Source organism: Anastrepha ludens, chromosome 5 (assembly GCF_028408465.1).
Source record: "Anastrepha ludens isolate Willacy chromosome 5, idAnaLude1.1, whole genome shotgun sequence".
NCBI lineage: Eukaryota > Metazoa > Arthropoda > Insecta > Diptera > Tephritidae > Anastrepha > Anastrepha ludens.
In genome coordinates, this window is record NC_071501.1 from 43,706,771 (window position 1) to 43,719,647 (window position 12,877).

The following is a 12,877-nucleotide window of genomic DNA, read 5'->3' on the forward strand; positions in this document are numbered from 1 at the left end:
ATAAAGAAGCAAATCTTTCAAGACCCGGAATAATATTACCTCTTCACATCATTCATAATATCAAAATTAGCAGAATTCTGTGCCAATATCTTTGAATAATGTGAAATTAGATACACTTCTTCTAGGAGCACCTTGTCTACTCCATTTGTATTGTAAGGTATACTATTTTTGTTCTGATGTTCTTCGAAAATAGATGTGATCGATTTATCCAGCAAATTTTCGATAACTGCAGTTAGCTCTTCATCCAATATATTCATGGTGGGTAGAATTCTAATTAGATTTTTTTCCGAAAGGTGCATTTTTAGCTCAGCATATACTTTTGTAATCCGCCTCAAAACTTCTGCATCTAATTGCGAGGCATTTTCTGGTAATTTTGTATACTGTGCTCCAGTTTGTATCCATATGCATCGTTTGGCGAGCTCTTGACTTATAAGTACAGTATTGTTGATCTCCTGCTCTACTACGGTTGTTAAATATGAGTCCTTTAAATCATCGGAAAAAAGTCGAAGTAATACTTCCAACAAGTGATTTAACTCGCCGTTCACTTCAGTTGAGTAAGTATCGATTTGTTGGGTGTACAAACGGTGACACATTGGTTGATATGAGTTGTCAATCGTATACCATTTTTCCAGCAGTACTTTCTCCTCCTCGTTTGCAACGCCTAAAACCGAAGTAAAATCCTGGCTTTCAATTGTCAATGGCAACATAGGAGTGCCGAGTGTTGAACCCAGAAATAGCACTGGTATAATGTACGCTGTGGAAGTGTGTCTGGAAATTTCTGATAGACAATTTGCCGCTTCTTCATGCCCTCCTTCTGCTTCTTGTGGGCTTTGCGTCCAGCGCTTAACTTCAAGTAATTTACTGAAGTCTTTCTTCGCCCCTACATCATTTTCATGCACATCAGAGATTAAAAAGTCAAAACCTTTACTTTGGCATTTACTGACAAACTGCTTGAAGATACTATGTATAACACGCTTGTGCTTTTTGTACTCGGGACTATTATTTGCCAGAATGTAAATCACAATTTTTTTGTCCCTTTCGATTTTGCGTCCAGGCGGAGGTTTTCCTTGAAGAATGGCTAAATTGTTGGGTGCCGATTTTTGGTTCGGAATATCACAAGGAGCATTCAAACCCAGTGGTGTTGTAGTTTCAGAGTCTGTAGATTTATTTAACAAGCATTAATTAGTATTTTTTGGTAAACATATAACGCTAACTTCATGAAAGGCTGTGGATATAGCAGCTGTTGGCTGATTCGAAGTAATCTCAGATTGAAAATATAAACATACGTACATGTACTAACTTAAAAAGCGATTTGTCGTATACTTTCGATTTTGGTAAAAAAACGACTTTGTTAAGGCTCTTGATCAGGAGCCTGAATATTTTTCCTACATTGACAGGAAAATACGTACAGAGATATTATTAAACCAGGAAATAGCTAACTGACAACGGCGTCATTGCAAATAGCTCTGAACTTGACCAAGAGATGGTGCGCTAGGGTGAACCTCAATATAGCAATTGAAACTATCTGCGAAGTTAAGGGCCTTGGTCTTGTCCTAGACGCCAAACTCAAATGCATAAAGTAAGAATGTGCTAAATTGTATATACTCGCGTACATTTTGGTAAAGTTTTATTCTGGCTAACTGTTTGTTATTGCTTGTAACATCAGACGAACGAAAATAAATTTAGTCTTAAGATATAAAAAATACCAGTGGTTTTTATCCGCTTTGGGAGAGTTTAATTAAGTTGTTATCGAAATACAAGCATTTACTCGGCAAAGGGCACTGCATATTTTTCGAAATTTTACTTGCTCGTATTTCTTTTTGCTCAATATTAGTACCAAGTGTGAATAATTTTGCATCATTTATAACCCAGATATCAGGTTTTTTTCAGAATTAGCACAATTCCTAGAGATGACATCGGGGAAAAACCTTGATTGAACAGAAAAATTAAGCAAACTGGAGCTCCTCAGCTCTTGAGAGCAAACTTTCGATGCCGATGGACAGTTATCCGAGTATATTCTAAGCAGAAGTGTATGCCGAGATAAATATAAAGAAAAACTTCCGCAATGAGTCATTTACGCCATTTTAAAGTGTTTGCCCCCTTTGAAGTTAAATCCTCAATATTTCTGAATGGTATAGAGAGACTAAACTCATTAAGGGCGTGCATCGCTTTCAACTTTTATCGATCCCGAGACACAAGTGTTATGCCCGGGAACGAGGTACATGATTCATTGGCTAAAGGGGTAGTGGCTTCGAAACCGGTAGCATCAGAGCCTTTCTTGAAAATGACTACGAAACTCAAGTTGGCACACACAATGTGAAGCGACGCCAGGCAAAGTTTTTTCTATGAGGGTGCAACCATAATAAATTCCAATATCTCATGAACTATCCTATGGAGAAAGCCCACCGAAATTCTTACTGGTCGGAGGTTGCGCATATCGCGGTACCATTATTTAGTTCTTAGTGAATTTGAAAAATCAGCTGTTGAACTGACATAGTTGTTGAATTCTGTTCCCATCTTTTTATTATAAAGAACTTTTTTCTTTCAAATATGTTTTCTATTCTCTTCCATGTTTGCACTATCCTAACCTAACTTTTTATTTTAATTTACAAAAGTTCGGTATTTTGACACTCTCACACAACACATCCCCAGTTAAGTCATGGCAAACTTATGCTACAATTTCATTTAGATTCTGCGAAGTTAGCAAATTTGAGGCCACCTTTGATTCAAGAAGAACCAAATCGAATACTTTCAGGATTTGAATCGATTCTTTATCTGTTTGAATGCTACCTATATACCTAAGTAGATGAGATGTTCGTAGATTGGCGTAGCAAACCCAACATTCGGTTAAATAATAATTTTAATATTTATTGTATAATATAGTATAACTAATATTTAGTCATTTCTATTGCTACATATAATATATAAGTACATATGTACATCTATGCAGTTGCTTCTACCCATATAATTATGAACATACCCTTCTCCAAGCATTGACTTCCTTTGATAGCATCTTTATTGGCTTCGTTGGGTGTTTGCTGTGCTTCATTCTGCGCTGATGCTGTAAATGGCACATCTGGTGGCACTGGCTCTGGATCGGCCAAAGGCGCTAATTTGTCACTGTTATTTCCAACCGATTCTAATTGAATTTCTTTTTTATTGGCTTCTTGGTACGGCGAGGAACTGCAAAATGGTGGAATGTAATTTTACAATCGTATAATTTTGATTACATATGCGATTGTATTATATGATATGTAAGTATGTATGCATGTACACCAAGATTGTCTTGAATTGAATTAGGTTGCCATTTGCATGCAGGACAACTCGAATTCTTATAGGTGGGTTATATGAGCAACTTGGGGAATGTAATTAATAAGATTTTTAACTGTGTCGTTTAAAACATAAATTATTAAAAATATTAACTATATAATGTCTAAAAAATGTTTCTAATTTTCGATGGATCTTGGGGATAGGTTTTTAAATTTTTTTTACGTAGTTACTCTAGTAATTAAAGGTTGTATCAGTAGACCAAGTGATTTGCTTTTTTCCTTTCGCCATATACATTCAAATGCCGGCACAATAGGAAATGACGAAAATCCGTTCACACTATCGTCGTATGCTTCTAGTTTCAAATGCAAGTCGGACGAAGTTCATCCATTTCTTCTTCTTTTCTATTTCCTTCTGTCGAGGCATTTCAATGTACAAAACGTTGTTGTAGGTGTAGTGCCAACAGCTTTAATGAATCCGCCTTGGCTTGAGGTTTTTCGTTTTTGTCGATATTTCGAGAGTGTAGTATCTTAGGAATATACTGTGAAATTTTCATGCGGAAATCCCCAATATTATAGCTGCTACAGCCCATTAACTAGGTAGAGAGTGGTCCGCGCGCTCCAGTACCTCAAAGTTTATACTCAATTATCTCAAAACTAATTAAACAAAAGAAAATCTATTTAACCGAATAGTCTGAAATTTTAATATGTTGTTCACAACATCAATGGCTATCACCCGTACTGGAATCATAATATTATTTCAATTATTACGTATCTTTTTGATTAAAAAACTGGAAAAAACCCGATTTTTAAAGTGTCAAATTTAAAACCGCGCCATTTTGCCAATTTTTTAATTTTTTTTATTCTAGTACAGGACATAGCTACAGTCATACTGATTAATAATTGTTTTTGGTTTTTGTATTTCAGATGAATACAGGGTGCGCCATGTTTTATGTTGGCATGTAAACGCTGAATAACTTTGTCATTTACCAACCGATCGATTTCAACATACATGTTTTCGATACGTCAATTCAGTAAAATTTCAACCATGGATCGCTTTACACCGAAACAACCGAAATGGACGCTATAAAACCCGAAATGCTTGACAAGGTGATGACAAACGCAGAAAAAAGATCGCAGTTTGTGATTCGTAATAAAAGTGGCCGCTTGATTGATATTGTATTCAAAAATTAGTTTTAATAAATTGTAAACAACCAAACCAAATAAAAATACCTCACAATACAAATCATTTTTTTTTTTCAAAGTTATTCAATGTTTTCATACCGACAAAAAAGATGGCCCACCCTGTAGAAGAGCAAAAGTTGACAACAGCGTCCAGGCCCAATTTTTTGGGAGGGTCAACTTCAACACCATTTTTTAAATTATTAAAATTCAAAAAAAGTTTTTTTTTCATTTTTGTATATTATGTGAAAGAAGTGAAATAAAAAGCCTTGAAAATATCGTTTTTCCTTTTTTTATTGTAAAAAAAATTCCTGAAAATACCCTAAATTTTCGAGCTCTTGACCGGGACCCCTTAAATCATAGAGTAATAAAACAAAGTGCGCCAGTCAGCTTGAAATACTGACATTTGAAGTTTCCTTACTTTAATTTTTGAAAAATGAGACGGAATAAAAAACATTAAAGATGATTTTTTATTTTTACTAAGGGTGAAACAACTGATTTCGGATCCACTTAACCCATTGCTGCAATTTGGAAGTAAGGGAAAAGTTTATCCCCTTTCTAAATAATTTTATATTATTTTATGAATGGTACTTAATTATTTATAGTTTTAACTTAACCATTCCTATGGATTATATATATTAACAATGCATCTGATTATCATCTATTTTTACAATTTCTTCAACTTTTGGTTCGTTTCACAAAAGCTTCGGCAGTCTACATATATCTTAAAAACTATAACTTTCACACAAAAAATATATTTTTCCCATTATCAGAAGATTTATGTTAATCTATGTATTTACGAATTTTAGATATTGCGTGTACCATATCGTCACAAGCCCAATGAATTTGCTTTGGTTGGGGGTCTTCAAACTTTTTAATCTGCCCCTCAGGAAGTATTTGACTGTCGTGGGATTTGAACTTATCCAGTTTCACTAGTCACATGGGAAACCTACGACAGTCAGTCATATAATCCAAATCAAACTTCGATTAAGCAAACCAAAAAAAAAAAAGTAATTGGAGCGTACACCCTTTTTGGCCGAGCTTGTGGTGTGGTGTGCGTCTTGATGGTGTTACACAATTGTTAGAGTTGTGTTACAGTTTGTTTAAACCCTTTGGGGATGAGCCGCAAGCCGTTTTACCTTTCCGGACGCGTGTCCGCAAATAGTCGCCCAAATTAGTTCGCAGCAGTAAGGCTCGCGACGTCTGTCGCTCTGAGCGATAAAATACGCATAGGTATACTCGTAGTAAAAGAGTCACGTTTTCATTCAAAGACATTACGGCCGTTAGCGATGAAGTCTTATCTTTCTTATAATGTAAACTTGCTTACTCTAAGACGACGGTAGAGTCAGAACGAATTTCAGTTATTCGATTTAGTCTTTCAGGGTCACTACTAGAGGAACCAGCAGGCTTTTTATATATTTTATATTTTCTAGAGATGATACGTTAGATAGTGACAGTTCTGATGAATATTACTTTGAATCTGATAAGACGGAAGATGCCGGCATTACTTCGTCAACTTGAACGATGCCACACAAGGCCGGATTATAAAACGTATACATAAATACAACCAAACTTCATTTTGTTGTTTTTTTTTTCATTTTGTTTGTTTATACATAATTATTTTTCGATTTTATAAACATTTTTTCTTGTGTTAAATAAAGCCTTAGTTTTTATAACGTTCAACCTAGTTATTTTCTTTACTGCGCCCTCCAATACCTCTCGTCCTCAGTGACGCTCGCCCGTCGAGCGGCTCCGTCCCCAAAGGGTTAAACCAACTCCGAACGGCAAATGGTTTTTAAGTGGAGCTTTTTCATGGCAGAATAACTCTCGGAGGTTTGTCTTTGCCTGCCGAGAGGCAACCGCTATAAGTAAAACTGTTTCTCTATTTGATGTTCATGCACGGGGTTTCAAACCTTTGCTCTCCCGAATGGTAGTCACGCACCAACCCATTCAGCTACAGTGTCCGAAAACACTACACATTTTTTTTTTGTTTTTTAAATTTAAAAAATAATTTACTCTGTTTGCGTAGAAGCGTCAACCAAAGTATGGCCCGTCTCGGGCTAAATCCAACAATACAAAATATCGATAGACATCGGAAGAGCATCACTAGGCAATTTCGTCCTCTGCCGCTCTGGCCCGACCTCGAAATCCGTTGCCCCAAAATGATGCACTCAAACCTTTTTGCTTGGTTTCATTGAAGTGCCGCACGATTTTATCCAATCTTTTCTTTTCATTTTGTCCTTTGGGACATGAACAAACTTAAGGGGTTATATACCTTGTGGTCCGGTGAAATTAGCGAAGGTGGGTTTTTTTAAAGATATGTAGCAATAATTTTATTGTATAAAAGTTTTTATTATTGGATATTACAATGTTTAAAGAAAAAAAAAGGCTTTGTTTGTGTAAAAATATTTAAAAATGGCGGAGTTATGGCGTTTTCCCCCAAGACCCTTTTTTTGGAAGAGGCTTGCGGTGGACGCGATTCAAGTCCACCAAGTCAACTGAAATCAAAAAATCGAAAAGATTTCATTAGTATAGGGTTATATCTTCTTAGTGAACGATCAATATATTAAATATTTTGATTTTTGTGAAAATAGGAACATGTTTTTAAAAAACTCCACTTCTACAGTCCTAAAATTGGCATTAAAAAATTCATATCTGCAAAATAAAAATTTATACATAAAAAGTTGATCGTTCACTAAGAGGCGACATCAATTACGAACAATTTAAAAAAAAAATTATAAAAATCGGTTGAATACTTTTTTTGCAATCGCGTCCACCGCAAAAGCATTTTTGGAAAAACACGTTTTTGAGATAATCGCGTTTAAAGTTTCAAGCGCCGCATGAGGCCGTACGCTCAGGACGTGACGACGCACAATTTAAAACGCTGTAACTTTCGATCTATTGCTCAGATCTCTATGAAATTTTTGGAAAATGTTCTCAAGGGATTGTACTTTACGATAAAGAAATAACATTTATTTTGATTTTTTTGAAAGACACAAGGTATATAACCCCTTAACGTCCTCTTTTGTTCACGTTTGGTGGCATGAATTGTGAAATAAAAAGTAGCTTTTCCAAAGAGAGCAGCAGCACAGATTTATTAAGGGGTTATACGCAGTTATGACTTACAAAAAATTCGATTTTTTTTATTGCATTTTTGTAATGTACATATATTCAAAAGTATACGCACGAAATTTGAAGTAGATCTAAGCAATACTTTCGGAGTTATACCTAAATATGTAGAGATGCCTCGGCACGTTTTAAGGTAGGTTGACAGAGGTATTGAAACTTTAAACGTGTTTTTTTCAAAACGGCATTTTCAAGTCGGTGTACACGATATCTCGAAAACGGCTTGTTTGATCGGTCAACCGTTTTAACTCAATCTTTAAAGATACATTTTCTAGTAATTAATCGTTGCTTTTGTAAATCTGATACTTATTTTCCATTTTATAATCAATTTACGGCCAAATTTTAACGTAAAAATCGAAATCATTTCTTTTAAAAGCTGCCATTTTGTGAAAATTCACTATTTTGATTAGCCGAACGATTAATTACTAGATAATCTAATATATTAACAAAATTTGTTTGGTTTTTTGATTTCAGATAATCCAATCCTGAGTTACGAGGTACACCGTAAATCGTCTTTTTTTAAAGGAGGTTCCAGAAATCGCCTGCAGCGCGCTCTATAATCAACATTTTCATAAATAAAAAATTTTGTTACGTTCTTGAAGGATGCTTTTATAACCGCCAAAAATTTTCAAATTAAAATATTCTGAAGTTTCTTCAGGATAAATCCTTGACAACCCGTCTTTTATTTGCTTTATAACTGCGTATAACCCCTTAAGTAGCTCAAGATGGCTGACACAGGGTGAAAATTAGACATCTTACATCACCATTAATTATGACTTCATGAATCATAGGAACGTTTAAAGGAAATATATTTCTTAATTTCCATATGTTACGATGAAGATATGAAAATGTTTGCAAAGCTTATTAAAATTTATTTGAAAACTTTCGCTTTTCTCACCAAAATGCAATATCTGTGTGATATAATTGGTCGATTGTGAAATAATAATACGAAGGTGGATATTTGTATTTCTGGTCTAGCAATGGAAAAATTGGCATTGGTGGTTGCAAACGGTTTTATTGTTTTTCAAAATATTCTCGGCGATGATCAATACACTTTCGCATTAGTTTGGGCCAATTTTCGGAGCGCTTTGGCAAGTCACATATCTAGGGCGTTATGTAAATTGTATGGAATCCAACCATTTTTACCACAAGGTGATCTTGCAAAATCTCATTTGCTTATCATACTAATGGCCAAGGCTGCTTCAATCTCATGGTATGTGACATGACGATCTTACTCAATCATTTTGCGCCCAACTTTAATATTTTCTGGCACAACAACTTATTTTGCACGACCTTCACAGAATTCATCGGAGAGCGAACAGCGGCCATAAGAAAATATAAAAGGCAACTCTCTCTCGCCCAGCGGGATATCGAAAAAAAATGAATAAAATGAAAATATTGAACTCCTCGCACGTTTGCGCAATAATCTGCTTCAGTCCGGGCGCAAGAAAGTCCTGGAACTTCCAAAAACTATTGCGCTTTAAATATTGAGAGAGGATCTTAGACTTCATCCCTTCGAAATTCAAATCGTGCACGCGCTTAAACCTTTTTTTTTTGTTTCCTTGATCACTCCTCTCGAGAGCATAGGGCCTCGAAAAGACTCTTCCATCGAACACGGTTTTGTTTCTTTTTGCACAGTCCCATGAGATGACGGCATCTGCTAGTTCGCGCAACATCGATCTTCTCCAAGTGTCGACCGCAACCTCTGCTTCTTTGCGGGTTCCAGTCCAGTGCCATTCTCGTGATGCTATCTGCTGGTTTTCTCAACGTGTGATTCATCGCCACTTTCTGCATTTACAAGTAATTTGCCTATTTCCTCATTCGTTAATCTCCACAGTGCGTCGTTAATGATGGTGTTTGGTCAGAATATTCTGCAGATGATGCGAAGGTATTTGTTGGCGAAAGATTGTAGCCCCTGTGTGATGGCATTGTGACGATTTCAATATGTCTTAATAATGTCTCCAAGATAATGATGAAGAGATTTCGTACAGTAAACAATATTATCATTTAAACGGAAGTGTAAATAAGCAAAATTCTTATTATTGACAACCTAAAGGACCGAACCTACTATTAAAATATCAACATCCACTTCACAGACTCAAAGTGACGGTTTAATGTGCATTGCCAAGCAGTGGAATAAGTGGATCACATTCTTTTTTAAATCGTCAAAGGCAAGCAATTTCTGTGGATGGTGGATTACTTTCTGCCATGATAAGCTGTTTCGGTGACATATCCTGGCCACCCAGTCGCCCAATGTTACTCCTAGGATCTTTTTTCTGTGGGATTGGGGCACCCCCAAGTTAAGTTAAAGAAAGAAAATTACGGAATAAAAATGTATTTGCGGTTCGGAGTCGCCTTAAAAGTGTAGGTCATCGGAGGTCGGCCAAATATCTAACAGAAGTGGAGACGCCAGTTATTTATTTTCTTTATTTATGCAGCCAGCCATGGTTAATCCGCTCCTGAGTCTAATAATAGATCAACGAAATGCTGAGAAAATTAAAAAAAAACTATGAAAAACCGCTATAATTCATTGCTCCCACGTCAAAAACGGATAACAATATCGGAAAAGTTAGTAGTCCAATTCTATATGGCAAACTAATTATTAGTCAGCTTCACCACTTTCATGTTGCTGAATTCCGCAAAAATATAAACAAAACCCAATCCCTATTTTGAAAGGGCGATGTCATGGGTTCTCTACTAAGCCAAAGGTTCTCTACTAAGACTTATACTACATTATCTGCCTTAACTTCTAGTCAATTACAGTATGCCAGTGTTAGACCATCCGCTTTATTTGTCAGATTTTGCGCCGTGTGGCTTCAGTCTGTTTGCTCGAAGGCTGGATGTATGCCATTGTACATATATTGAAAACGATCGAGTTCGTTGAATCTGTAAAAAAGAAAGCGACAACCGTGGGGGAGGTGCTGACAGAGGGCTTTCAGTGCTGTTTCACAGCGTCAGTCTCGTTATTTTATAACCACACCTCGTGCATGTACCTATATATTTATGCTACACATTTATTATTATCTTTATATTCACTTCATTTGCTTATATAAACTGCCTACCACAACCGATTTTAGTTTGAGGAAAAGTAATCCGATCGACTCCAACTACTTGTCGGGCAAGTGTCAGTATAAATGTTTCTTATAAAAAGGAGATATCCTTAAGAACATCAATGTACACGCATACATACAAGCATATATGTACTTAGATATGTTAATATCTACTCACTCGTCTGATTTCTCTGATATGCTGTCGTTTTTTCGTTTATCTCCAGAACTGCAAACGTTACCCATTTTTTAAAATTTTTTTTTTTATTTATTTAATTATTCAATTAAGTCGTCTATGCTATTTTAGCGTTTAGATAGCTGCAAATAAATAAGAAGTAAGCGCAAAGTAATGCCATTGCACTTCAAATTCAACAATCATTGTTGTGGTCTAGACGCAATCTCATGGATCTGATATTTATTGTCACATTATACATAGGTATGTACTCGTAGCTGCATAATAATACGTATCTAGTTTGCGCTTTGTTGCGTTGCACCTTGCCACTACTGTCTGCCATAGCACATTCACTTATTACCGCCACCCCTATTAGTGCGAATATCAAAATTGTACTCGTACAACAGGTCAACTAATATTCAGGGAAGACCGTTGGAGAAACGCATGCTCGGATATATGTACATATGTATAAGTACTTGTACCCTGTGCCTTTACGTAGATACTAATAACGCTATGTATGGAATGTATGTAAGTAGCCAGGGGGAAGAGAGGCGTTTCCACGCCACCTTCATTCCCGCATGATGAGCATACCATTCATTGTCCCATTTCTCACTTTTAAACAGTATTCGATTTTGTATACACATTGCGATATTTTCCTCTGTAAATTTTCATTGCTGCAATTTCGATTTAAATAAAACTGTGATTGAGCTCATTAAGCTCTTAATTAAAATTGAATTTAAATACTTCAATTCGTTCAGGTTAACACTATCACAATTAAAACACAAATAATTCTATTAATAACACCATAGGAAATTTTTGATGCATACATATCAACATACATATGTAGATATATTCTTTAAAAAATACACACGGATACATAAATATGCACATATATGTATGCACACTAGAATAGCAATTTTTTCACTTTCTAAAATTAATTTTTATTAATTTAAATTTTAGTGACGTATTAATAAATCAATTAATAGCATCAACAACAGATTTGGCACTTGGGGAGCGCTAGGAACCGTGCGACAACCAGCGCGCTACTACGACTCTATGGGACATTTCAAGAGTATTTCGTTGACACTTTCTCTCATTGAAATTCCATATTTTTACTTAGTCCTTTTGCACTTCACTCTGTTTTTTCTTTGTTTTTAATATGTTACTAACTTTAACTATTATATTAAATTATACTTGATTAAATAATATGCAATACATTGCAGAATTCAATTTAATATTCCCTATATATTTTTAACATTTTTATTTTCACGTCTTTCACATTTTTATGCACTGCATACTAATTGTAGAGAATAAAATAATACTTTTAGATGTTGTATTCAAAGCTCAAGAGCTTGCGATATGTGCTTGAAGCTTTTGAAAGAGCATATAAAAAGGAGCAATTGAGAGAGGATACAATGAATACAGAGAGTGAGATTGAAAATAGAGAAAGCATTTGTACTTGTTGTGGGAGAGACGGTTGCCGCTTAGAACATTTTATATTTCTTAATTTCTTAATATTATACCTATTTATTTATAAGTGGTATGCACGAGTATGCATATATATGTATATAAGTGCATGGGTATACATGTATACAAACATACTATGGGCAAACATATGCATGCTCCCATGTATGTACGTTTAATAAAGAAGACAAATATTGCTGAATATTTGCCACTGATACTGTAAAGTCACTGATAACAGCTGTGACATCTTTCAAGAGTTGTGACGATTGTAATTGTAAGATAGTAGTGGTGAAAGGCGGATGTCACGAAGCTACAACTGTAACATAGTGTTTAGCAGTTACAGAGTTGCATTGCGGAATTGTGAATGTTACATACAGCTCTCGGAGGATTGTCATACAAAACTAACTAACACCAAATAAAATTTCCATGAATTACACAGGTCTACATGTTTTCTTGTTTATTGAACGAAATTGGTAGTCAATGAAAACCATTCTGGTAGTCCGCAAGTGCCTTTCATGGTAGAAACTTGGGCGTAAAAACTCATAAAAACCTTGTTGGATGTTTTTACCCCTCCTTTTTTCAAAAATATCTTGATTATACTCAAATTAAAACTTGAATCT

The 12,877-nt window shown here is 35.4% G+C and overlaps 1 protein-coding gene across 2 annotated transcripts in view; it reads right to left on the bottom strand.

Annotated features, from left to right (window-relative positions):
• LOC128863522 (uncharacterized) overlaps positions 1–12,094 on the bottom strand; it is a 31,685-nt gene extending 19,591 nt beyond the window's left edge. The window contains exons 1-4 of one of the 2 annotated variants that reach the window (XM_054102728.1): positions 12,010–12,094; positions 10,803–10,939; positions 2,981–3,183; positions 40–1,156 (exon numbers count right to left, since the gene is read on the bottom strand). In XM_054102728.1, coding sequence (XP_053958703.1) covers positions 40–1,156; positions 2,981–3,183; positions 10,803–10,867 — 1,385 coding nt within the window. In that variant the 5' untranslated portion in view covers positions 10,868–10,939; positions 12,010–12,094. Of the gene's footprint in view, positions 1–39; positions 1,157–2,980; positions 3,184–10,802 lie in introns of both variants that reach the window. The other variant, XM_054102727.1, reaches the window with a different exon arrangement.
• Between the last annotated feature and the right edge of the window lie 783 nt (positions 12,095–12,877).